The 27,976-nt window shown below is 45.1% G+C and overlaps 2 protein-coding genes and 1 long non-coding RNA gene across 6 annotated transcripts in view; 2 read left to right on the top strand and 1 right to left on the bottom strand.

Annotated features, from left to right (window-relative positions):
* Nucleotides 1-12,522: 12,522 nt before the first annotated feature.
* Nucleotides 12,523-13,844, top strand: LOC123729880 (UPF0746 protein DDB_G0281095-like). Its single transcript, XM_045706455.1, has 2 exons — nt 12,523-12,695; nt 13,323-13,844. The coding sequence occupies exons 1-2, from the start codon at nt 12,681-12,683 to the stop codon at nt 13,842-13,844; spliced, it is 537 nt and encodes a 178-aa protein (XP_045562411.1). The 5' UTR covers nt 12,523-12,680.
* Nucleotides 13,845-15,606: 1,762 nt separating this feature from the next.
* LOC106584753 (anoctamin-3) overlaps nt 15,607-27,976 on the bottom strand; it is a 95,239-nt gene continuing 82,869 nt past the window's right edge. For 2 of the 4 annotated variants that reach the window (XM_045706302.1, XM_045706303.1), the window contains exons 18-19: nt 24,434-24,629; nt 20,268-24,053 (exon numbers count right to left, since the gene is read on the bottom strand). In XM_045706302.1, the coding sequence (XP_045562258.1) occupies nt 23,871-24,053; nt 24,434-24,629 (379 nt within the window). In that variant the 3' untranslated portion in view covers nt 20,268-23,870. Of the gene's footprint in view, nt 20,165-20,261; nt 24,054-24,433; nt 24,630-27,976 lie in introns of those variants that run through there. The other 2 variants (XR_006761514.1, XM_045706301.1) reach the window with 2 other exon arrangements.
* On the top strand, nt 20,180-20,585 carry LOC123729846 (uncharacterized). The gene is made up of 3 exons (XR_006761515.1): nt 20,180-20,273; nt 20,314-20,441; nt 20,536-20,585. It is a non-coding gene; the product is annotated as an uncharacterized lncRNA (long non-coding RNA).

Below are 27,976 nucleotides of genomic sequence, written 5' to 3' on the forward strand. Positions count from 1 at the left end.
GAGGGAAAGTCTGTTTGGCAGACATGGTATATGGTGTGCCATGTATTTACTGCAGTGGGTCAAACTTGTGGTCAGTATATCCAGCCCGGTCTCATAGACTAGACGTAGCATAGTAAATGTACAGATGGTTACTTAACCCCTTTAGTTAACCCTTCACCTAACCTTAACCCCTTGTCACGATTCCCACCGACGGTGGCGCCCCCTCCTGCTCGGGTGGCGCTCGGCGGTCGTCGTCACCGGCCTATTAGCTGCCACCGATTCCCTTTTGCTTTTCCCTTTTTTTATTTTGTGACACCATTGGTCAATTAGCCATTAGAGGGGCTATTTTTTCTTGTTAGACGGCTTGTGTTCGTGTCGACGTTGTTGGACGCCGTATGTATTTTCTCCCCTGTGTGTGGGAACATTTGTTTTTTGTGTGAGTGTATATTAAAAACACCACTACCCTGTGTTCGCTGCTTCCTGCGCCTCATTCCTCCTCCACAATTACCAAGCCGTAACAGAATCCCGCACCACGATAGAAGGCATGGAATCAGCGGGAGCAGCGGCCACTCCTCTGCCCTCGATGGAGGAACGCGTACTCCACCACACGACAGTCCTCCATCGCATGGGATCGGCAATGGACCAGATGATGGAGAGGATGGACAGATGGGAGAGAAGTGGTATCCTCTCTCCACCTCCACCTCCCCCGATACAGCCATCTTCGCTTCCCATGACGTCTGGCTCTGGCGCGCTTCGTCTGGCGCTCCCGAGGGAGTACGATGGGGCGGCGGCTGGGTGCCAGGGGTTTTTGCTCCAGCTTGAGCTGTACCTGGCCACCGTCAGACCTGCTCCCACGGGGGAGGAGAGCGTGAGTGCCCTCGTTTCCTGCCTGACGGGCCGAGCTCTGGAGTGGGCTAATGCGGTCTGGAACGGTCCAGACTCGGCGAGGGACCACTACCCGGAGTTCACCTGCCGCTTTCGGGCCGTGTTCGACCACCCTCCGGAAGGAAGAGCGGCGGGTGAACGGCTGTTCCACCTCAGGCAGGAGACGAGGAGTGCCCAGGACTTCGCGCTGGACTTCAGGACCTTGGCTGCTGGGGCGGGGTGGAACGACAGGGCCCTCATAGACCACTACCGCTGCAGTCTCCGGGCGGACGTCCGCAGGGAGCTGGCCTGTCGGGACACAGCTCTGTCCCTGGACGAACTGATAGATATGTCCATACGACTGGACAACTTGCTGGCTGCCCGCGGGCGTTCGGAGCGGGTCCTGCCCGTTCCACCCCCGTGCACCCCCGCCCCTACCCCTATGGAGGTAGGGGAGGCCGTGCCAAGGGGCACCGGAGGAGGTGGCTCCTCCTGCACCAGCTGTGGTCGGAGAGGACACACGGCCGACCGGTGCTGGAGGAGCCAGTCTGGGAGTCGAGATGGTAGGCAGAACACTTCTCGGTCACCTCAGGTGAGTCAGCACCAGATTCACCCAGAACCCCCTGTTGGTCATGTGTTTTTACCTGTTTTGTTTACTAAATTTTTTCCCTCTTCCCAGCATAGGGCGCTAGTCGATTCAGGCGCAGCTGGGAATTTTATGGACCGTGGACTTGCCATTAAGCTGGGCATTCCGCGGGTGCCGATAGATTCCCCTTTCCCTGTGCACTCCCTAGATAGCCGACCATTAGGGTCAGGGCTAGTCAGGGAGTCTACGGTGCCACTGGACATGGTAACGCAGGGGAATCATAAGGAACGCATTCGTTTTTTCCTTATTGACTCGCCTGCGTTTCCGGTGGTGCTGGGGGTCCCCTGGCTGGCTGGTCACAATCCCCGTATTTCGTGGAAACAGGGGGTTCTCCAGGGGTGGTCAGAGGAGTGTTCAGGTAGGTGTCTAGGAGTTTCCATAGGTGCCACGTCGGTGGAGAGTCCAGACCAGGTGTCCACCGTGCGCATTCCCCCTGAATACGCCGATTTGGCGATCGCTTTTTGTAAAAAAGAGGGCGACTAAATTACCACCTCATCGACAGGGGGATTGTGCGATAGATTTCCAGGTTAACGCTGCGCTTCCCAGGAGTCACGTGTACCCCTTGTCACAGGAGGAGACGGCGGCTATGGAGACATATGTCACGGAATCCCTGGGACAGGGGTACATTCGGCCCTCCATCTCACCCGCTTCCTCGAGTTAATTTTTTGTGAAGAAAAAGGAGGGAGGTCTGCGTCCGTGCATTGATTACCGAGGTCTAAACGCTATTACGGTGGGGTTTAGTTACCCACTACCTCTCATCGCTACGGCGGTGGAATCATTTCACGGAGCACAGTTCTTCACAAAACTGGATCTCAGGAGCGCGTATAATCTGGTGCGTATCAAGAAGGGAGACGAGTGGAAAACCGCCTTTAGTACCACATCAGGCCATTATGAGTACCTCGTCATGCCGTATGGGTTGAAAAAATGCTCCAGCCGTCTTTCAATCCTTTGTTGACGAGATTCTCAGGGACCTGCACGGGCAGGGCGTGATTGTCTATATCGATGACATTCTGATATATTCCGCCACCCGCTCCGCGCATGTTTCCCTGGTGCGCAAGGTGCTTGGTAGACTGCTGGAGCATGACCTATACGTTAAGGCTGAGAAGTGTGAGTTTTCCAAACGAGCCGTCTCCTTTCTGGGTTATCGCATTTCCACCACGGGGTGGTGATGGAGTGTGACCGCGTTAAGGCCGTGCGTAATTGGCCGACTCCAACCACGGTGAAGGAGGTGCAGCGGTTTTTAGGCTTTGCCAATTACTACCGGAGGTTTATCCGGGGTTTTGGCCAGGTAGCGGCTCCCATTACCTCACTGCTGAAGGGGGGGCCGGTGCGTTTGCGATGGTCGACGGAGGCGGACGGAGCCTTCAAGAAGTTGAAGACGCTGTTCACCGACGCACCCGTGTTGGCGCACCCGGACACGTCTTTAGCGTTCGTAGTGGAGGTGGACGCATCCGAGGCTGGGGTGGGTGCCGTGCTATCACAGCGCTCGGGTGCGCCATTGAAACTCCGCCCCTGCGCTTTCTTTTTGAAGAAGCTCAGTTCGGCGGAGCGTAACTACGATGTGGGGGACAGGGAGTTGCTAGCAGTGGTTAAAGCTTTGAGGGTGTGGCGGCACTGGCTTGAGGGGGCTAAACACCCCTTTCTCATCTGGACCGACCACCGAAACCTGGAGTACATCCGGGCAGCGAGGAGACTGAATCCACGTCAGGCGAGGTGGGCCATGTTCTTCGCCCGGTTTAGGTTTACCATCCCCTATAAACCGGGTTCCCTGAATACTAAGGCCGACGCGCTGTCCCGTCTCTATGACACGGAGGACCGGCCCATCGATCCAACTCCCATCATTCCAGCGTCTAGGCTGGTGGCCCCTGTGGTATGGGAGGTGGACGCGGACATCGAGCGGGCATTGGTGTTGGAACCTGCGCCTGCGCAGGTGCCCGTGGGGCGCATGTATGTGCCGCTCGGTGTTCGTGATCGTTTGATTCGGTGGGCGCACACGCTACCTACTGCGGGTCATCCTGGTGAGGCGAGGACAGTGGGGAGTCTAAGGGGGAAGTACTGGTGGCCCACCTTAGCTAAGGACGTGAGGTCCTATGTCTCTTCCTGTTCGGTGTGTGCCCAGAGTAAGGCTCCTAGGCATCTACCAAGAGGGAAGTTACAGCCCCTCCCCGTTCCACAACGACCATGGTCGCACCTGTCCATTGACTTCCTGACAGATCTTCCCCCCTCTCAGGGGAACACGGCGATTCTGGTGGTTGTGGATCGGTTCTCTAAGTCCTGCCGTCTCCTCCCATTGCCCGGTCTCCCTACGGCCCTGCAGACTGCGGAGGCCCTATTTACCCACGTCTTCCGGCACTACGGGGTGCCGGAGGACATTGTCTCTGATCGAGGTTCCCAGTTCACATCCAGGGTCTGGAGAGCGTTTATGGAGCGGCTGGGGGTCTCGGTCAGTTTGACCTCCGGTTATCACCCCGAGAGCAATGGGCAGGCGGAGAGGGTGAACCAGGAGGTGGGCAGGTTCCTGAGGTCGTATTGCCAGGACCGGCCAGGGGAGTGGGCGAGGTATTTTCCCTGGGCTGAGTTAGCCCAGAACTCACTTCGCCACTCCTCTACTAGCATATCACCATTTCAGTGTGTGTTAGGTTACCAGCCGGTCCTGGCACCATGGCACCGGAGTCAGACCGAGGCTCCTGCGGTGGAGGACTGGGTCCAGCACTCCAAGGAGACCTGGAGAGCCGTCCAGGACTCACTAAAGGAGGCCAGTGCGCGGCAGAAGAGGAGTGCTGACCGCCACCGCAGTGAGGCGCCCGTGTTCGCACCGGGATACAGGGTCTGGCTCTCGACCCGGAACCTGCCCCTCCGCGTGCCCTGCCGGAAGCTAGGGCCGCAGTGTGTGGGGCCCTTCAAAGTCCTGAGGAGGATAAACGAGGTGTGTTATCGGTTGCAACTCCCTTCCTATTACCGTATTAACCCCTCGTTTCATGTGTCTCTCCTCAGGCCGGTGGTAGCTGGTCCCCTTCACGAAGATGAGGTGCCGGAGGTCCCTCCGCCCCCTCTGGACATCGGGGGGTCCCCAGCGTACAGCGTACGGGCCATTCTGGACTCGAGACGCCGGGCGAGGGGCCTACAGTACCTCGTGGACTGGGAGGGGTACGGCCCGGAGGAGAGGTGCTGGGTGCCGGCGGCGGACGTCCTGGACCCATCTATGTTGAGGGAGTTCCACCACCTCCGTCCGGATCGCCCTGCGCCTCGCCCTCCGGGTCGACCTCGAGGCCGGTGTCGGCGCCGCTGCGGGAGCCGCACGTCAGGAGGGGGGTACTGTCACGATTCCCACCGACGGTGGCGCCCCCTCCTGCTCGGGTGGCGCTCGGCGGTCGTCGTCACCGGCCTATTAGCTGCCACCGATTCCCTTTTGCTTTTACCTTTTTTTATTTTGTGACACCTGTGGTCAATTAGCCATTAGAGGGGCTATTTAGTTTATTTGGCCCGCTCCTGTTCGTGCGGGATTAATGATTGTTTATTGTTAGACGGCTTGTGTTCGTGTCGACGTTGTTGGACGCCGTATGTATTTTCTCCCCTGTGTGTGGGAACATTTGTTTTTTGTGTGAGTGTATATTAAAAACACCACTACCCTGTGTTCGCTGCTTCCTGCGCCTCATTCCTCCTCCACAATTACCAAGCCGTAACACCCCTTTAGTTAACCCTTTTTCTAACCTTAACCCCTTTAGTTAAACCTTCCCCTATCCTTAACCCCTTTAGTTAACCCTTCCCCTAACCTTAACCCTTTTAGTTAACTCTTCCCCTAACCTTAACCCTTTTAGTTAACCCTTCTCCTAACCTCAACCCCTTTAGTTAACCCTTCCCTTAACCTTAACCCTTTTAGTTAACCCTTCCCTTAACCTTAACCCTTTTAGTTAACCCTTCCCCTAACCTTAACCCTTTTAGTTAACCCTTCTCCTAACCTTAACCCTTTTAGTTAACCCTTCTCCTAACCTCAACCCCTTTAGTTAACCCTTCCCCTAACCTTAACACCTTTAGTTAACCCTTTTTCTAACCTTAACCCTTTTCCTAACCCTTCTCCTAACCTTAACCTTAACCCTTTTCCTAACACTTCCCCTAACCCTAACCTTATTAAAGCAAAGATGATTAATGACTACATGATAAGAGCAGTAACTCCCATCTCCTACTCACCACCAGTCTAGTTCTCTCTGTAAAACAAAGATGATTAATGACTACATGATAAGAGCAGTAACTCCCATCTCCTACTCACCACCAGTCTAGTTATCTCTGTAAAACAAAGATGATTAATGTCTACACGATAAGAGCAGTAACTCCCGTCTCCTACTCACCACCAGTCTAGTTCTCTCTATTAAAACAAAGATGATTAATGACTACATGATAAGAGCAGTAACTCCCATCTCCTACTCACCACCAGTCTAGTTATCTCTGTAAAACAAAGATGATTAATGTCTACACGATAAGAGCAGTAACTCCCGTCTCCTACTCACCACCAGTCTAGTTCACTCTGTAAAACAAAAAGTCATGAAGAGCAACACAGAGACGATTTTATTCATTTGCTTCGTTGACTTTGTATTCCAAGCACTCCAAGCACCTAGAGTGCAAAATGAGGTGTGTGAATATGAAGTAACATATAATAACATTCTGAGAAGCAGTTGATTTAAAAGAGCCATGATTTATTACAGAAAAAGGGTGATATCCAAATCTGATTATGTTACATCATATGATCATTCTCTTTCTACATATTCTGCTATGCTTTTCCATAGGGATGAAGTGATAACAGTGTTCAGTATTGACATACCTCATGTTAGACAAACTGATGACATCGTATAGATAGTAAATCTATGGTCTACTGTGCTTCCATCAAACACCTTTAGGGGCCGTTTCAGGGACACAGATTCAGAGACACGTTTCAGGGACACAGATTCCTAATCCATTTTTTTTAATGGAGATTCTACATTGATCTTGCTATTTAGTCCAGGACTAGTCTTAATCTGTGTCCTGGAAACCGCCCCCTGAAGGTGCAAAAATATTTTTTTTGTGTGCTGCAACAACAAAAATCATTCTCATTTCCATGTGACCCACCAGATTATTTGATCTTTGTATTTATATATTTTTATTCATAATTTTTAACCAGGTGAGTTCTAAAATAATATAAACAAAACAATATTTCCACCCAGATTCCAATTTCCAGTCTTAGGGCTCTATTTAATCCGCAACTGAAGGACGCCTGGATATTTGTAGTGACTGGGTGTATTGATACAGCATCCAAAGTGTAATTAATAAGTTCACCATGCTCAAAGGGATATTCAATGTCTGCTTTTATAGTTTTACCAATCTACCAATAGGTGCCCTTCTTTGCGAGGAATTGGAAAACCTCCCTGGTCTTTGTGGTTGAATATGTGTTTGAAATTCACTGCTCGACTTTTCCAGTAAACTGGAAATAAATAACATATTTATAGAAAGTAAACAGTATATACGATACATAGAAAAGTAAACTGGAAAATGATAAGAATTGAAAATTAAATAATTTACAATAAAAGTCAAATTGAAATCATTTACAATAAAAGTCTAAGTTAAATCATTTATGATAAAAGTACAATTGAAATAATAAAAGTAAGAGTTTAATGATTTACAATTAAATTAAAAGTTAAATAATTTACAATAAAAGTACAAGTTTAATAATAAAAGTAAAAGTTCAATAATTTACAAAAAAAGTACAAGTGAAATTATTTTGCAATTTAAGTTAAACAATTAGAGTTGCAACATTCTGGTAACTTTCCCAAGATTCCCAGAAATCCCATTTGCAAGAGTTCCAGGAATGTCCCCTATAAACAAGTGAAGTATTTGTCCCGATCGCGCCTGGTTAGCTGTCACTCTGACCACATTCACGCTACTGCTACTTTATCCCTTAAAGCCACAGTCTGTAAATCTCTGCTTGTATGTATACACAAATAAAGGTGTGGCTTCAAAACTTGTGTGACCTGGCTAACAATTCATCAGTTCCAGAGCTCTGCTCCACTGAAGCTTCTAACTTTCATCAGAAATTATATAAATCATACCGCTGGTTATGGTTGGTCTCTGGGTCTTCAGGACTGTATGTGTGGTTGGTCTCTGGGTATTCAGGACTGTATGTGTGGTTGGTCTCTGGGTCTTCAGGACTGTATGTGTGGTTGGTCTCTGGGTCTTCAGGACTGTATGTGTGGTTGGTCTCTGGGTCTTCAGGACTGTATGTGTGGTTGGTCTCTGGGCCTTCAGGACTGTATGTGTGGTTGGTCTCTGGGCCTTCAGGACTGTATGTGTGGTTGGTCTCTGGGCCTTCAGGACTGTATGTGTGGTTGGTCTCTGGGTCTTCAGGACTGTATGTGTGGTTGGTCTCTGGGTCTTCAGGACTGTATGTGTGGTTGGTCTCTGGGCCTTCAGGACTGTATGTGTGGTTGGTCTCTGGGCCTTCAGGACTGTATGTGTGGTTGGTCTCTGGGCCTTCAGGACTGTATGTGTGGTTGGTCTCTGGGTCTTCAGGACTGTATGTGTGGTTGGTCTCTGGGCCTTCAGGATTGTACGTGTGGTTGGTCTCTGGGCCTTCAGGACTGTATGTGTGGTTGGTCTCTGGGTCTTCAGGATTGTACGTGTGGTTGGTCTCTGGGCCTTTAGTTAAGTGCCCAGAACAACTCTAAGTTCAAATGTTATTTATAATGTATCAGGACTAGGTCAACTCTAAACAGTTATATTGTTGTTCATAATGAAATAGGACTAGGTCAACTCTAAACAGTATGTTGTTTATAATGTATCAGGACTAGGTCAACTCTAAACAGAGTTATATTGTTGTTCATAATGAAACAGGACTAGGTCAACTCTAAACAGTTATATTGTTGTTTATAATGAAACAGGGCGGGGGGGGGCATGGTCAAGTTGCTGCAGGGGGTGCAGAGCTGTTGGCCGGGGTAGGGGTAGCCAGGTGGAAAGCATGGGCAGCTGTAGAAAAATGCTTATTGAAATTCTCGATTATCGTAGATTTATCGGTGGTGACAGTGTTTCCTAGCCTCAGTGCAGTGGGCAGCTGGGAGGAGGTACTCTTATTCTCCATGGACTTTACAGTGTCCCAAAACTTTGGGGAATTTGAGCTACAGGAGGCAAATTTCTGTTTGAAAAAGATAGTCTTAGCTTTCCTAACTGACTGTGTATATTGGTTCCTGACTTCCCTAAAATGTTGCATATCGTGGGGGCCATTCGATGCTGATGCAGAATGCTAGAGGATGTTTTTGTGCTGGTCAAGGGCAGTCAAGTCTGGGGTGAACCAAGGGCTATATCTGTTCTTAATTCTACATTTTTGGAATGGGGCATGCTTATTTAAGATGGTGAGGAAAGCACTTTTAAAGAGCAACCAGGCATCCTTTACTGACGGGATGAGGTCAAAATCCTTCCAGGATACCTTGGCCAGGTCGATTAGAAAGGCATGCTTGCTGAAGTGTTTTTGGGAACGTTTGACAGTGATGAGGGGTGGTCATTTGACTGCGGACCCATTACGGATGCAGGCAATGAGGCAGTGATCGCTGAGATCCTGGTTGAAGACAGCAGAGGTGTATTTAGAGGGCAAGTTGGTCAGGATGATATCTAAGAGGATGCCCATGGTTACGGATTTAGGGTTGTACCTGGTAGGTTCCTTGATAATTTGTTTGAGATTGAGGGCATCTAGCTTAGATTGTAGGACGGCCGATGTGTTAAGCATATCCCAGTTTAGGTCACCTGAAAGTACGAACTCTGAAGATAGATGGGGGGCAATCAATTCACATATGGTGTCCAGGGCACAGGTGGGGGCTGAGGGGGGTCTATAACAAGCGGCAACAGTGATAGACTTGTTTCTGGAAAGGTGGATTTTTAAAAGTAGAAGCAGTGAATAAAACAAACTTAGGGAGGAGGCTTCTGATGTTAACATACATGAAACCAAGGCTTTTACGGTTACAGAAGTCAACAAATGAGAGCGCCTGGGGAATAGGAGTGGTGCTGGGGGCTGCAGGGCCTGGGTTAACCTCTACATCACCAGAGGACAGGAGGAGGAGTAGGATAAGGGTACGGCTAAAGGCTATAAGAACTGGTCGTCTAGTGCGTTCGGAACAGAGAGTAAAAGGAGCAGATTTCTGCGTGCGGAAGAATAGATTCAAGGCATAATGTACAGACAAGGGTATGGTAGGATATGAGTACAGTGGAGGTAAACCTAGGCATTGAGTGACGATGAGAGAGATTTTGTCTCTAGGGGCACCAGTTAAGCCAGGTGAGGTCACCGCATGTGTGGGGGTAGGACAAAAGGGCTATCTAAGGCGTACCACATTGGGTGAGGCGGGTTGCAGGACAGTATATTCAGTCCGTAGATGGAAAGTGAGTTTAAAATATATACAAAATATATACGGAAAAAAACTAGGAAAACGATATTTACACGGAACAGGACGGGTCAAGACAAAACACACATCTGACTGCAACGCCATCTTGGATATAATGGAAGACTATGAGTAAAGCCAGAAGCTAGCCACCTTCAGCATCATGGCTAATTGCGCCAGGTTGGACTACGAGTAAAGCCAGAATCTAGCCATTTAGGTCAATGGTTTAAACCAATGGTCTTAACAAAAGTTCTCGAGTATGGCCCCAGAGACTTATTTACGCTTACTTTTTTGTTTTTTATTGGGACACATTACAGAGGTACAAACAGAAAAAACAGTTCTGCTGGTTACTCATTGGCCAGCTTTTGACATTATTTTTGAATGAGGTCGGTATGGCTTTGAGATGCAGTGGTGGTTTGTTCCACTAAACAGCTCTAGTATATACAAATAAGGATCTTTCCAGATAGACTCTTATACTTAAAATACTATAGTCTATGGCTTATACTTGAATACTATAGTCTCTGGCTTACCAGATAGACTCTTTTATTTAATTTATTTATTTCACCTTTATTTAACCAGGTAGGCCAGTTGAGAACAAGTTCTCATTTACAACTGCGACCTGGCCAAGATAAAGCAAAACAGCAACACAGAGTTACACATGGGATAAACAAACGTACAGTCAATAACACATTAGAAAAATCTGTATACAGTGTGTGCAAATGAAGAAAGGAGGTAAGGCAATAAATAGGTCATATTGGCGAAGTAATTACAATGTAGCAATTAACACTGGAGTGATAGATGTGCAGATGAGGATGTGCAAGTAGAAATACTGGTCTGAAAAGAGCAAAAAAACAAAAACAAATATGGGTATGAGGTAGGTAGCCACAGCTCGGTGCGCTCAGTGCAAGCTCCCAGCAGTTGCCGTGCTAGAGTGGGCATTCAGCCAGGAAGGATTGTGCTGGCTCAACGTTCCAGGTCTCCGGTGCGTCTCTTTGGCCCAGGTTATCCTGCGCCAGCTCAACACACGGTACCCCCAGTTCGCCAGCACAGCCCAGTGCGGCCTGTTCCAGCTCCCCGCATTTGCCGGGCTACAGGGGGATCCAGCCAGGACGAGTTGTGCCAGCACTGTGCTCTAGACCTCCGGTGCGCCTCCACGGTCCAGTGTGTTCTGCGTTGGCTCTATGCACAATGCCTTCAGTGTGCCTTCATAGCCCAGTGCGTCCCGTGCCAGCTCTCCACACTCACCGAGCTAAAATGGGCATCCAGCCAGGGCCGGTTGTGCCAGCCCTATGCTCCAGACCTCCAGTTCGTCTCCCCAGTTTGTTGAGACCTGTTCCAGCTCCACGTAAGAAGCCTCCAGTGATGATCCATGGTCCGAAGCCTCCAGTGATGATCCATGGCACGAAGCATCCAGTGATAATCCATGGCCCGGAGCCTGTAGGGATGATCCATGGCACGAAGCCTCCAGTGATAATCCTTGTCACGAAGCCTCCAGTGATAATCCACGGTGCGGAGCCTGTGGTGATGATCCATGGCATAGAGCCTGTAGTGATGATCCATGGCACGGAGCCTGTAGTGATGATCCATGGCCCGAAGCCTCCAGTGATAATCCATGGCCTGGAGCCTCCAGTGATAATCCATGGCACGAAGCATCCAGTGATGATCCATGGCCCGGAGCCTGTAGGGATGATCCATGGCACGAAGCCTCCAGTGATGATCCATGGCACGAAGCCTCCAGTGATGATCCACGGCGCGGAGCCTGTAGTGATGATCCATGGCACGGAGCCTCTAGCTACGGTCCGGAATCCCCAGCGGCGGTCTCCAGTCTGGAGACTCCAGCGGCGGTCGGCAGTCCAGAACCTCCACCGAGGGTTCCCAGTTCAGAGCCTTAGGCAATGATCGACGGTCCAGTTCCTCCGGCGACGATCCACGGTCCGGTGTCACAAGCGGAGGGATCAGTGGGCGGAGCGGGGGCTATGCTCCGAACCGGAGCCACCACCAAGGGTAAATGCCCACCCGGACCCTCCCCTATAGGGAGTTCAGGTTTGCGGCCGGGAGTCCGCACCTTTGGGGGGGTACTGTCACGCCCTGACCTTAGAGAGCCGGTTTTATTTGGTTAGGTCAGGGTGTGATGTGGGGTGGGCAATCTAGTTTTCGTATTTCTTTGTTTTGGCTGAGTATGGTTTCCAAACAGAGGCAGCTGTCTATCATTGTCTCTGATTGGGAATCATACTTAGGCAGCCTTTTTCCCACCTGTGTTTGTGGGTAATTATTATTTCTGTGTGTTTGTGTGCGCCTCAGTTGCGTCACGTTCGATTCTGTTTAACTGGTTTTTGTTTTGTTCAGTTTCACTTTAATAAAGAATGTGGAATTACCAGCACGCTGCACCTTGGCTTATCTATGACAGGGAGTTTGAGGACAGTGAACGTGACAATTTAGTTCAACTACCACCAAGATACTGCAAAATGCAGTTCCTTTACTAGTTGAACTACATGTAGTTCTACTCCCAAACACTGCAAAACAAAAATAAGTCACAAATAAATGTAAAAAGGAGCTAGTCTTGATAAGAATTGTATCGGTTGGCTTTAAATTGGGCAGTCCAAGCACAATGACGACTGCTTCAGGTAAACCTGTAACACAGGTAGTCTCACAATACACCTATACATACGTATCAGCATCTCTGTTCGTACATTTTTGTTCATTATTTCTGTTCGTACATTTTATTTTACATCCTCCGCCATCCATAACTTCAACTTCAACTGTTGACAACTTCAACTCCAATTTATTTTAACAGTTTGGAAATGTTCACCAGTACAGTAAGTATCTGTTGTAAACTAGTGGCATATCATTGAAATTTCTCTGTGAGGTGGTTTCCATCCTGGTACACGTGGAGGTAGAATACCCCGTTGACTAACCATGCTTAGCCTCTGCTTCATGACAGATACTACTGATGAATGTTGTACAGATATGTAATGTAATTCAGTTGACATCCTAGCTACAGTACTCTGATCTGATGGTTCTTATATACATCTGAATATTTCAATGATTCAAATGTTTTTTAAAGGTTTGGCAGAAGCATGCTTATCGTGTTAAGCAGACCAGCTTCTGTGATTCACTCTTCTATATTACAATACAGCTTTTTGAAAAATAAATGATCAGGTGTTTAGATTTGGCCTTGTGTGATGTTCCTGTGAAGAGAATTGTGTGTTTCAGTCATCATAGTCAATCCCAAAAACTAACTCAGAGCTGGGACTGACATACTTAGCTTCATGTTTTACAGAGTTTGTAGTGACAATATAGGTCTATTGTTCTGACAGTAAGTGTTGAGGCTAGATACTGCTGTTTTATAACAGCATTGTGTATGTTTGGTTCAATGCAGCCAATGTTACGTCTCCATTGCATGATATTCAGATATATGTTACTGTGTATTATACTATATACAGCAGCGGAGGCGTAAGCAGTGGAGGCTTCAGAAGCGGAGGCACCAGCCGTGGAGGCGTCAGCAGCAGGAGCAGAGGGGTCAGCAGCGGAGGGACCAGCAACGGAGGCGTCAGCAGCAGGAGCAGATGGGTCAGCAGCAGGAGCAGAGGGATCAGCAGCAGGAGCAGAGGGGTCAGCAGCAGGAGCAGAGGGATCAGCAGCAGGAGCAGAGGGGTCAGCAGCAGGAGCAGAGCGGTCAGCAGCAGGAGCAGAGGGGTCAGCAGCAGGAGCAGAGGGATCAGCAGCAGGAGCAGAGGGGTCAGCAGCAGGAGCAGAGGGGTCAGCAGCAGGAGCAGAGGGGTCAGCATATACCTCCTACCTGTGATTTGTGTCTGAATAATGACAAGAAGACTTACATAGTCTTCAAACCCTGTGGTCACCGGCTGTGTTTGGAGTGTGTTCACATGTTACCTCCTGGAACTGAGTATCTCAACTGTTCATACTGCCTTAAGTTTGTTCAAGGCTTTGATTTCCCAGGTCTGTAGTGACGACTCAAGCACTGCGATGCAGTGACATAGAACAGTGCCCCACTCTGGAAGCCCCAATGCATACCTTTTAACAATTTTTTTCATACTAGTACCACATGGGAATCAAACCTCTTAAAGGGGCAATCTGTGTCTGCAATAAATATAAAGAGAGTTACACACGCTATATAAATGTACCAGTAATCTATTGGATAAACCACCGTTTCAGCATCACTGTGTCTTCTTCAGGGTGATGTCATGAATGTGTGAACCAGGTTATGTAGACAAACAGTGCAATTAGTGCAACCAATGACAATAGAGAGGAGTGTGTCATAGTAATTAGGGTTGTAATTAGGGTGATGAGGATGACAAAGTGAATCTGTTAAAAGACAATAGTTTACAGCATGTTGAATTTCTCAGGCTGTTGTTTTCAATATCATATTGCTACATATTGTACATAGTATTAACCTCAACATACAATATTATTTCATTTAATATACAGTATTTCATTGTTTCCTTTTCACTTAATCTTTGTAACACGTAATCTTTTGGTTCAAACATAAAGCATAACAAGCATCATCAACGAAGGGAACATCTTGGGCGCACGCTGATAAACTGTGGACATAATATGTTAATTTAAAAGACTAATCTGTGGAAATAATATGTTAATTTAGAAATGTATAAAAAGAGCATGAGATCAAAGTAAATATTCAGACCATTAACCCCTTTAGTTAACCCTTTTTCTAACCTTAACCCCTTTAGTTAACCCTTCCCCTAACCTTAACCCTTTTAGTTAACCCTTCCCCTAACCTTAACCCCTTTAGTTAACCCTTCCCCTAACCTTAACCCTTTTAGTTAACCCTTCCCTTAACCTTAACCCTTTTAATTAACCCTTCCCCTAACCTTAACCTTTTAGTTAACCCTTCTCCTAACCTTAACCCTTTTAGTTAACCCTTCCCCTGACGTTAACCTTTTTAGTTAACCCTTCCCCTAACCTCAACCCCTTTAGTTAACCCTTCCCTTAACCTTAACCCTTTTAGTTAACCCTTTTTCTAACCTTAACCCCTTTAGTTAACCCTTCCCCTAACCTTAACCCCTTTAGTTAACCCTTCCCTTAACCTTAACACCTTTAGTTAACCCTTCCCTTAACCTCAACCCCTTTAGTTTACCCTTCCCCTAACCTCAACCCCTTTAGTTAACCCTTCCCTTAACCTTAACACCTTTAGTTAACCCTTTTTCTAACCTCAACCCTTTTCCTAACCCTTCTCCTAACCTTAACCTTAACCCTTTTCCTAACCCTTCCCCTAACCCTAACCTTATTGAAACAAAGATGATTAATGACTACATGAAAAGAGCAGTAACTCCCATCTCCTACTCACCACCAGTCTAGTTCTCTCTATTAAAACAAAGATGATTAATGACTACATGATAAGAGCAGTAACTCCCGTCTCCTACTTACCCCCAGTCTAGTTCTCTCTATTAAAACAAAGATGATAAATGACTACATGATAAGAGCAGTAACTCCCATCTCCTACTCACCACCAGTCTAGTTCTCTCTGTAAAACAAAGATGATTAATGACTACATGATAAGAGCAGTAACTCCCGTCTCCTACTCACCACCAGTCTAGTTCACTCTGTAAAACAAAAAGTCATGAAGAGCAACACAGAGACGATTTTATTCATTTGCTTCGTTGACTTTGTATTCCAAGCACTCCAAGCACCTAGAGTGCAAAATGAGGTGTGTGAATATGAAGTAACATATAATAACATTCTGAGAAGCAGTTGATTTAAAAGAGCCATGATTTATTACAGAAAAAGGGTGATATCCAAATCTGATTATGTTATATCATATGATCATTCTCTTTGTACATATTCTGCTATGCTTTTCCATAGGGATGAAGTGATAACAGTGTTCAGTATTGACATACCTCATGTTAGACAAATGGATGACATCATATAGATAGGAAATCTATGGTCTACTGTGCTTCCATCAAACACCTTTAGGGGCCGTTTCAGGGACACAGATTCAGAGACACGTTTCAGGGACACAGATTCAGAGACACGTTTCAGGGACACAGATTCCTAATCCATTTTTTTAAATGGAGATTCTACATTGATCTTGCTATTTAGTCCAGGAGTAGTCTTAATCTGTGTCTGGGAAACCGCCCCCTGAAGGTGCAAAAACATTTTTTTTGTGTGCTGCAACAACTAAAATCATTCTCATTTCCATGTGACCCACCAGATTATTTGATCTTTGTATTTATATATTTTTATTCATCCTTTTTAACCAGGTGAGTTCTAAAATAATATCAACAAAACAATATTTCCACCCAGATTCCAATTTCCAGTCTTTGGGCTCCTATTTAATCCGCATTGTGGAAATTCAGCTTAAATTCAGCTTTACAGCGACACCTCCAAAACATCAGCTATGCGGGTGTCTGCTATCGCCCGTTAACTCTTGATCTGATTGAATCTAGGCCTTAAGCTTCACCAAGAAAGGTTTCGCTGCGTCCGTCCCAGAAACACTAATAAGCATTATGATGACATATGAAAACACAATGCAACAAAATGCTCTTCTTTACAACATGTCTTTGGAAGAAAAGTCAGCCTCGTACATCAATCAGGGTATTATACAATCAATCAACAATCCATTATCTTGACTGAGAAACATCATGTATGATCAATCATGATGAAATAAGAAACTATTTTGTTGTTGGACAGAATAGTGACATGTTTTCCAAGACACTAATCATTGACTTATAGACTTGACACAGGTAAGCTCTGATTAATGCAGACTCAACACTAAAAAACACTCATAATCAATATCTCCTTTGGACACTGTTCAAGATGGATGCTGTAGTCATGATTACGACATGCATAGATTTCAAATGACCAACCACATCGAAGGGAAGGTGTTTTCAGTCCAATCACATCAAAGGGAAAATGTTTGACCATTCCTCAGCCAATCAGTCCCAAAACAAAACAATCCTCAAAAGAATGATCAAATGTGTAAATGTATGATGAGACTGTGTCTTGTATTTACAGAGCCTTCAGAAAGTGTTCATACCCCTTGACTTATTCCACATGTTGTTGTGTTACAGACTGAACTCAAAATGTATTACATAGATGTTTTTCTCACACATCGACACACAATACACCATAATTACAAAGTGAAAACATGTTTTTTAGACATTTTTACAAATGTATTGAAAATGAAATACAGAAATATCAAATTTACATAAGTATTCAGCGATTACAGCGATTACAGCTGTGAGTCTTTCTGGGTAAGTCTCTAAGAGATTTGCACACCTGGATAGTACAATATTTGCACATTATTCTTTTTAAAATTCTTACATTCTTGGAGGTCTGTCAAGTTGGTTGTTAGTCTTTGCTATACAGCCATTTTCAAGTTTTGCCATAGATCTTAAGGCAGATTTAAGTCAAAATTACAAGTCGGCCACTCAGGAACATTCAATGTTGTCTTGGTAAGTAACTCCAGTGTATATTTGGATTTGTGTTTTAGGTTATTGTCCTGCTGAAAAGTGCATTTGTCTCCACTGTCTGTTGGTAAGCAGACTGAACCAGGTTTTCCGCTAGGATTTCGCCTCTGCTTAGCTCTATTCTGCTTCTTTTTATCCTAAAACACTCTCTAGACCTTAACGATTACAAGCATACCCATAACATGATGCAACTACCACTCTGCTTGAAAATATGAAGAGTGCTATTCAGTGATGTGTTGTGTTGGATTTGCCCCAGACATAACGCTTTGTCAATTATGGTGCCACCAACCTCCTGTGAACAGGATGTTTTGTAATATTTGTTAATCTGTACAGGCTTCCTTCTTTTCACCCTGTCATTTAGGTCAGTATTGTGGGGTAACTACAATGTTGTTGATCCATCCTCAGTTTTCACCTATCCACATCCTTTAAACTCTATAACTGTTTTGAAGTCACCATCGGCCTCATGGTGAAATCGCTGAGCAGTTTTCCTTCCTTTCTGGCAACTGAAGGACGCCTGGATATTTGTAGTGACTGGGTGTATTGATACAGCATCCAAAGTGTAATTAATAAGTTCACCATGCTCAAAGGGATATTCAATGTCTGCTTTTATAGTTTTACCAATCTACCAATAGGTGCCCTTCTTTGCGAGGAATTGGAAAACCTCCCTGATCTTTGTGGTTGAATATGTGTTTGAAATTCACTGCTGGACTGAAGGACATTAGAGATAATTGTATGTGTGGGGTACAGAGATGAGGTAGTCGTTCAAAAATCATCTGAAACACTATTATTGCACGCAGATGAATCAATGCAACTTATTATGTGACTTGTTAAGCAAATGTTTAATCCTGAACTTATTTAGGCTTACCATAACAAAGGGGTTGAATACTTATTGACTCAAGACATTTGAGCTTTTCATTTTTAATTCATTTGTAAAAAATTCTAAAAACAATTCTACTTTGACATTATGGGGTATTGTGTGTAGGCCAGGGACACAAAATCTAAATTTAATCCATGTTTAATTCAGGCTGTAACACAACGAAATGTGGAAAAAGTAAATGGCTGTGAATACATTCTGAAGGCACTGTATATGAGGAAACAAATTAATATTTAGCAAATCATGTTTTTAACTGATGTGTTGGACAGTGTATTCTGACAATAGCAACAGTGATATGTATAAAAAAAGAAATAAAATATTCTTGACTATACATGGATGTACTGACTGTATGTGGTTATTTTCTGATGATGATTATAATATAAACTCTGATTCTCTATATGTGTTCATTTGATACAATAAATTAACAGCTTTTTTTTACTTTAATTTAAGGTGCTTAAGCAACTGACTTATAAGTGTTGGTGCATCATAGTCATGCAAATGCAGGAGTGCAAAAATATATATTTTGAAAAAGCAAATGAATGTCTATTGATAGCAGCTAAGAAAATATGATACAAAGTTAAATCACCTGTCAAACATTCAGAGGACAGCTGAGGAAAAGTGGATTTTTTCTTTTAACGTTCATAGATATATGATTTCTAGATTTCTGGGAAAAAGCCCATCAGAACAGGGGAGAATGAACAGGAATACTGTTCTTGTAATTATTTTTCTATGGTTACATTGCCTCGATTGCAGGTACAGAGAGGTGAACGTCATGCTGGTCGATTGCATTCAGAATCGCTACAAAAAATATTATACACAATCATAGATAATAATAATACATTTGAAAAGAATATACATAGCAAAGTAAACTGGAAAAAAATAACACATTTATAGAAAGTAAACAATATATACAATACATGGAAAAGTACATTGGAAAATGATAACAGTTGAAAGTAATTTACAATACATTTACAATAAATTCAAATTTAAATAATTAACAATAAAAGTTAGTTAAATAATTTACGATAAAGTACAATTTAATTAATAAAAGTAAGTTTAATAATTTACAATAAAATTAAGTGAAATAATTTACAATAAAAGTACAATTTAAATAATAAAAGTAAGAGTTTAATAATTTACAATCAAATTAAAAGTTAAATAATTTACAATTAAAGCACTACTTTCATAATAAAAGTAAAAGTTAAATAATATACAATAAAAGTACAAGTGTAAAAATAAAAGTACAAGTTAAATAATTTACAATAAAAGTAAAAGTGACTAAGTTCTCTAAGTTCAACTTTTGTTTATAATGAAATAGGGCTAGGTCACCTCTAAACAGAGTTATATTGTTGTTTATAATGAAATAGGGCTAGGTCACCTCTAAACAGAGTTATATTGTTGTTTATAATGAAATAGGGCTAGGTCAACTCTAAACAGAGTTATATTGTTGTTTATAATGAAATAGGGCTAGGTCACCTCTAAACAGAGTTATATTGTTGTTTATAATGAAATAGGGCTAGGTCACCTCCAAACAGAGTTATATTGTTGTTTATAATGAAATAGGGCTAGGTCACCTCTAAACAGAGTTATATTGTTGTTTATAATGAAATAGGGCTAGGTCACCTCTAAACAGAGTTATATTGTTGTTTATAATGAAATAGGGCTAGGTCACCTCTAAACAGAGTTATATTGTTGTTTATAATGAAATAGGGCTAGGTCACCTCTAAACAGAGTTATATTGTTGTTTATAATGAAATAGGGCTAGGTCACCTCTAAACAGAGTTATATTGTTGTTTATAATGAAATAGGGCTAGGTCACCTCTAAACAGAGTTATATTGTTGTTTATAATGAAATAGGGCTAGGTCACCTCTAAACAGAGTTATATTGTTGTTTATAATGAAATAGGGCTAGGTCACCTCTAAACAGAGTTATATTGTTGTTTATAATGAAATAGGGCTAGGTCAACTCTAAACGAGTTATATTGTTGTTCATAATGAAATAGGGCTAGGTCACCTCTAAACAGAGTTATATTGTTGTTTATAATGAAATAGGGCTAGGTCACCTCTAAACAGAGGTTGTTTATAATGAAATAGGGCTAGGTCAACTCTAAACAGTTATATTGTTGTTTATAATGAAATAGGGCTAGGTCAACTCTAAACAGTTATATTGTTGTTTATAATGAAATAGGGCTAGGTCAACTCTAAACAGAGTTATATTGTTGTTTATAATGAAATAGGGCTAGGTCACCTCTAAACAGTTATATTGTTGTTTATAATGTATCAGGGCTAGGTCAACTCTAAACAGTTATATTGTTGTTTATAATGAAATAGGGCTAGGTCAACTCTAAACTACCAAACCAAAGTAATCAAAATCCCATTTCCTAAATCTATCATATTTTGTTTATCTCCAAAGTGCCCAATCCAAAAGGAAAGAGAACGTGTGATTGACTATCTTAACATGTTGGATAAGGGAATGTGATCTTGTGTTCCCGTGTGGCTCAGTTGGTAGAGCATGGCGTTTGCTACGCCAGGGTTGTGGGTTCAATTCCCACGGGGGACAAGTATGGGGAATGAAATGTATGTATTCACTACTGTAAGTCGCTCTGGATAAGAGCGTCTGCTAAATGACTAAAATGTGTAAAATGTAATCACGGTTCTAGCAATGTCAGGATTGTGGGTTTGTTTCCCTGCTAAATATTATTATCTTATCCTACTGGTAATTTCACAGATGGTATGTGTTTGTCATGCTCCTGAAATGCTTGTCCTGGAAATCCTCAGGGTTAAAACCACGCTGCTATATTCCAGATCTTTCAGAACATTTCAGAATATCAGAATCGACCACCAAGAAAGGCAGCATCACAAAACTCAGTCTAGGGTATGTTACATTGCGACGTCCTCGTGATTTTTGCTTAGGTTCAGCGGAACGTTCTCAGAACTTCATATTGTTTGCTCGGGTACAACTAAACTAATTCCTGTGAATTTATGTTGTTTTTTTCCAAACAAGAGAGAATGTTATGATCTGACTGTATTTAATATTTGAGCTCAATTTAAGAATGAAAACCGAATGATATTTGGAGCGCTGTTAATGTATTTTGGCATGAAAGTATGAAATATGAAGTATAGTGCCTGGACGTTCCTCTCTGATGCCCACGACATCCAAGCTACTGGTATGTCTAATCTGACCCAGTGGGTCCAGGTCAAAAGTAGTGCACCCTATTCCCTATGGGCCCAGGTCAAAAGTAGTGCACCCTATTCCCTATGGGCCCAGGTGAAAAGTAGTGCACCCTATTCCCTATGGGTCCTGGTCAAAAGTAGTGCACCCTATTCCCTATGAGTCCAGGTCAAAAATAGTGCACCCTATTCCCTATGGGTCCTGGTCAAAAGTAGTGCACCCTAATCCCTATGGGTCCTGGTCAAAAGTAGTGCACCCTATTCCCTATGGGCCCTGTTCAAAAGTAGTGTACTACCAAGGGAATAGGGTGCCATTTGGGATGCATCATCAGCCACATTCTGAGTGCTTCCTGTAGCCAATGAGAAGACAGATTCTCTGCTTCCAGTACCCAGTGAGAAAACAGATTCTCTGCTTCCAGTAGCCAATGAGAAACAGATTCTGTAAATGGAAGAACAGATTTGCCAGTGCACTCACTGCCCTCCAGTGTCTGTACAGTATAGTTCACTACAGGACTCACATGTTGCTGTTGGGTTGGTTTTCTCTACTTGCAGAGCTATCAACAGAGGAAAATAAATGCCAGAATTTGGCAGTTATATTTTCCTATTTTTCTCATCACAACATTCCTCCAAACAAAATCCTTGGGGGACAGACAGTTCAGTTTGTTGTTGTAAATCATACTGGAGAAAAATTACAAGAAACATTTTCTTGCACGTACAGTAAAGCATTTGCAGCACCAACAGGCACGAGTGATGTTTGTGACACATTTTGTGGTTGGTTAAAACTGTAGTAATATCCACACACCATATTCACATATTAGCATCCACAACTCAAGACACAGTCAAGCTCAGCAATATTATAAATAAATGTCTAACATTCAGCTCACACAGAATAGAAACGGACTGTGCAGTAAACCAGGCATCAAGACAGGGACTTTGTCTGTCCAAGAAATTACAAAAACTAAATGAACCATGCATTTTACATGATTTAAATAGAGATAATTAAACCTCTATCAAACTTCTGAATGGTAACATCTTCCCAGATATGCTGCAGTTCAACAAATGAACCAAAATGCTTTAAAGAATCAGCATGCTTTGAGGGCAATATTACTTACAGTCATTATGCATAAACAACATTATTATTGTCCATTGTTATTTTTGGTAGACACGTACATACGTCAATAGAATCACTTAAGCAACAAGAGGAACCACTATCAGTGCCACAGTACAGTAGCACAGTCAGACAGCCACATAGGACAGTGACTGGCCTATACCAAGTCCATGGAAGACAAACACAGAACACACAGCCGTGTTGTGAGCTGCACCGGACCGGACCGGAGTGTCTTATGTCATAGCAGGCTGCTATAGGCTAGCTGCCACATAGAGAAGAGCGACGTAGAAATAGAATGACATAGAAAGGGACAAAGGCCCTCAGACCACAGCAATTTGACGGGTGCACTCAATATGGCCGCCAGTCTTGTCCACCCATTATGGACCGTTGACTTGAATGGGGACATCCGTTCTAGTCATTCTGTGTCTATGGAGAGTGCTATGAGAGTGAGACGAGAAGAGAGCAGACAGTCAGTAGTGAACTGATCTGCAGCCCTTGTTCTGCATAGTAAACATTACAATTGGATAGGTAGGTCTCTCCCCCCATTCGTATTCAGGACATGACACAGGACAGGCGTGACAGGGAACAGACAGGGCCTAGGGTTCCTGCTGGATGGAGAGCTGAAAGGGGAGGTGGGGGACAGTAACAGAGATGGGAGCAGGGGACAAAAACGGGGTACAGGGAAGGATGGTGGGAGGGCCTCAGGTCTGGTGACAGAAGAGGGCCTCTTTGGTGTGTAGAAGGGAACATGTGATCTGAGTGCATATGTTGGTGTGTGTGTGTGTGTGTGTGTGTGTGTGTGTGTGTGTGTGTGTGTGTGTGTGTGTGTGTGTGTGTGTGTGTGTGTGTGTTTGTGTGTGTATGATTTAGGTGTGCAGACAAGGTACTGTATGTAGTACAGGGACATAACATAACATGACTAACACTAAGGTGCAGATGAGGTACTGTATGTAGTACAGGGACGTAACATAACATGACTAACACTAAGCTGCAGATGAGGTACTGTATGTAGTACAGGGACGTAACATAACATGACTAACACTAAGGTGCAGATGAGGTACTGTATGTCTAACAGGGACGTAACATAACATGACTAACACTAAGGTGCAGACGAGGTACTGTATGTAGTACAGGGGGATGTAACATAACATGACTAACACTAAGGTGCAGACGAGGTACTGTATGTAGTACAGGGGAATGTAACATAACATGACTAACACTAAGGTGCAGACGAGGTACTGTATGTATAACAGGGACGTAACATAACATGACTAACACTAAGGTGCAGACGAGGTACTGTATGTAGTACAGGGACGTAACATAACATGACTAACACTAAGGTGCAGACGAGGTACTGTATGTATAACAGGGACGTAACATAACATGACTAACACTAAGGCCACTCGTGGTGATATCTCCTGCCGTTCTTCTTCCTCTCTTTCTGCAGGTGCTCCAGCTCTGCTTCATACATCATCTCCTGCATCAGGTACTTCTCCCTCCGCATGCGGTCACACAGACTCTTGGGCATGTCTGGGATCAGGTACGCGATGAACGACTTGATACCAAACACCAGGTGCTGAGGGAGGAAATGGAGAAAGAACAAGACTTTGTTGTCCATTGTCATTTTCAGATCACAGAAAATCAACACAGGCAAACATAAACTCCCTGATGGGTTTTAAGGGATAGGTTCCTTGCTTAAGGGAACATGGGCAGGACATAGCATCTGGGATATCTAGAATCCCCAGAGGACTGGTAAACCTCAGGTTGCAAGCCAATCTCTCTAATCTCAGCAGTATGTGAAGGTACAGTGTCGGGGAAAAGTATTTGCCCACTTTCTGATTTTCAGGTCATTGAATCATACTGCCTGAAACACCTAATGAGTGTCTGAGACAGAGACAGAGATCAAGACAAACAGACAGAGATCAAGACAGACAGAGAATGGACGTGCTGACGTACCTCGAAGACGATGATAAAGGCTAGTCTTGCAGCCAGGACGTGCCAGAACTGCAGAGTGAAGTCGTATGGTACTGGGCTCCAGGGAGAGGCTCTGTAGTCTCTGTACCTGCAGTATCTACTCTGCTCCTCACTAACGTTCCAGCGCACGCCCATGTCAAACACCGACAGACTGCTGTTCATGTAGCCTTGCAGACACCTGCCAGGGAGAGAGACGGAGCTCAGAAACCAAGACAAACCGGAAGACATGAACCAAGGAACCAAATGTTGTGTGCGCTAACTAGCTGTCACAAGAGACTAATGTTGCTGTAGAATGGTCTGCCCATTATTAATACAGGGTTGGGTAGGTAACTTTCTAAATGCAATCCAGTTCCTAGTTACTTGTCCAAAATTGTAATCATTTATGTAACTTTTTGGATTACCTAAACTCAGTAATGTAATTCCATTTTAGATTTATTTCACTTTAAGAGGCATTAGAAGAAGACACAAATGAATATCACCACCTGAACGACATCTATTGCATGATAAATCCATTTTAACCTGTCTGGGCTAGGGGGCAGTATTGTACCCGATTTAAACTGGTTACTACTCTTGCCCAGAAACGAGAATATGCATATAATTAGTAGATTTGGATAGAAAACACTCTAAAGTTTCTAAAACTGTTCAAATGGTGTCTGTGAGTATAACAGAACTCATATGGCAGGCCAAAACCTGAGAAGATTCCATACAGGAAGTGCCCTGTCTGACAATTTGTTGTCCTTCTGTTACATCTCTATCGAAAATACAGCATCTGTGCTGTAACGTGACATTTTCTAAGGCTTCCATTGGCTCTCTAAAGCCGCCAGAAAGTGGAATGGGTTGTCTGCTGTCTCTGGGTGTCACAAGTGTTGTAGTGGAGAGAAGACCAAGGCGCAGCGGGTATGTGGATACTCATATTCTTTTAATGAAAACACACAAAGCATCCACAGGGAAAACAATAAACAGTACTCACGACAACAGGAACAGTTTTGCAGGCTCACAAAACGCAGTGCAAAAACAACTACCCACAACCCCAAAGAAAAACACACACTACTATATAGGACTCCCAATCAAAGGCAACTCAACACACCTGCCTTCAATTGGGAGTCCAATCACCAACACAACACTTAACACACAAAAACCCTGCCACGTCCTGACCAAAACTAATACAATTGCTCCCTCTGCTGGTCAGGACGTGACAGTACCCCCCCTCAAGGTGCAGACCCTGGAATGCACCTTAAAAAAGAAAACACAAAAAAATCCCCAATACCCCAACAAAACCAATAAACAATAACCCCTAAACAATAAGGGAGGGAAGGGAGGGTGGCTGCCGTCAACGACGGCACTGTGCAACACCCTCCCTCCCCAACCCACCTATCCTGGAGGTGGCTCAGGTGCGGGACGTGGACCTCACTCCCCCTTCGGCGTCGCCCACTTCGGTGGCGCCAATAGCTACGCCGGGCAGACGGGCCACTCGGGCTGACCCTGGCAGACGGACCACTCGGGCTGGGCCGGAGGACAGGCAGGCCACTCGGGCTGGGCCGGAGGACAGGCGGGCCACTCGGGCTGGGCCGGAGGATAGGCGGGCCACTCGGGCTGGGCCGGAGGACAGGCGGGCCACTCGGGCTGGGCCAGAGGACAGGCGGGCCACTCTGGCAGCTCCGGGCAGTCGGGCCACTTTGGCAGCTCCGGGCAGTCGGGCCACTCTGGCAGCTCCGGGCAGTCGGGCCACTCTGGCAGCTCCGGGCAGTCGGGCCACTCTGGCAGCTCTGGGCAGTCGGGCCACTCTGGCAGCTCCGGGCAGTCGGGCCACTCTGGCCTCTCCGGGCAGATGGGCCACTCTGGCAGCTCCTGACTAGCGGGCAGCTCTGGCGACTCCTGACTGGCGGGCAGCTCTGGCGACTCCTGACTGGCGGGCAGCTCTGGCGACTCTTGACTGGCGGGCAGCTCTGGCGACTCTTGACTGGCGGGCAGCTCTGGCGACTCTTGACTGGCGGGCAGCTCTGGCGACTCTTGACTGGCGGGCAGCTCTGGCGACTCTTGACTGGCGAGGCTGGGCTGACGCACAAGACGCCTGATGCGTGGGGCTGGTACCGGACGTGCCAGCCTGGAGACACGCACCTCCATGCTAGTGCGTATAGCCGGAAACACCGGACCGTAGAGGCGCACTGGCGGTCTTGAGTGCAGGGTTGGCATCACCCCTTCAGGCTCGATGCCTACTTCGCCCTGGCACATGCAGGGCGCTGGTAGTGTGCCTACCGGCCTGAAAATCCCAGGCCTCACCACAGCCCCAACCCCAAAGCACGGGACCTGTCCCGTCTGTCTCTGCCCTACAAGGGTACGGGGAGCTGGCCTGGGGCTCCAATCTCGCCTCGCCAAATAGCCCTTGTGCCCCCCCAAAGAAAATCTTGGGGCTGCCTCTCAGGTTCCCTTAGCTCCCTTAACTTGTCCTCCCAGAATCTTCGCTCCTTCTGCCAAGTCCATCCATCGACGCTGTTCTCCTGTGGTTCCCTCCTCCTCCGCTGCTTGGTCCTTTTGTGGTGGGTAGTTCTGTCACAAGTGTTGTAGTGGAGAGAAGACCAAGGATGCAGCGGGTATGTGGATACTCATATTCTTTTAATGAAAACACACAAAGCATCCACAGGGAAAACAATAAACAGTACTCACGACAACAGGAACAGTTTTGCAGGCTCACAAAACACAGTGCAAAAACAACTACCCACAACCCCAAAGAAAAAACACACACTACTATTTAGGACTCCCAATCAAAGGCAACTCAACACACCTGCCTTCAATTGGGAGTCCAATCACCAACACAACACTTAACACACAAAAACCCTGCCACGTCCTGACCAAAACTAATACAATTGCTCCCTCTGCTGGTCAGGACGTGACACTGGGCAAAGAATAGCAGCAGAATTTGTAAGTGGTCAGCCTGGGGACAGTGAGACTAAAATGCGCGCGTGCACGAGACTACTCCATTTTTTTCTTTCAACCTTTGAATGAATACAACGTTGCCCAGTTGGAATATTATCGCTATTTTACGAGAAAAATAGCATAAAAATTGATTTTAAACAGCGTTTTGACATGCTTCTAAGTACGGTAATGGAATATTTAGATTTTTTTTGTCACGAAATGCGCTCGCGCGTCACCCTTCGGATAGTGACCCGAACGCACGAACGAAACGGAGCTATTTGAATATAACTATGGATTATTTGGAACCAAAACAACATTTGTTGTTGAAGTAGAAGTCCTGGGAGTGCATTCTGACGAAGAACAGCAAAGGTAATCCAATTTTTCTAATAGTAATTCTGAGTTTAGTGAGTCCCAAACTTGGTGGGTGTCAAAATAGCTAGCCGTGATGGCCGAGCTATGTACTCAGAATATTGCAAAATGTGCTTTCGCCGAAAAGCTATTTTAACCTGTTAGGGCTAGGGGGCAGTATTGACACGGCTGGATAAAAAACGTACCCGATTTAATCTGGTTACCACTCCTACCCAGTAACTAGAATATGCATATACTTATTAC

This window comes from Salmo salar, chromosome ssa23, assembly GCF_905237065.1.
Source record: "Salmo salar chromosome ssa23, Ssal_v3.1, whole genome shotgun sequence".
NCBI lineage: Eukaryota > Metazoa > Chordata > Actinopteri > Salmoniformes > Salmonidae > Salmo > Salmo salar.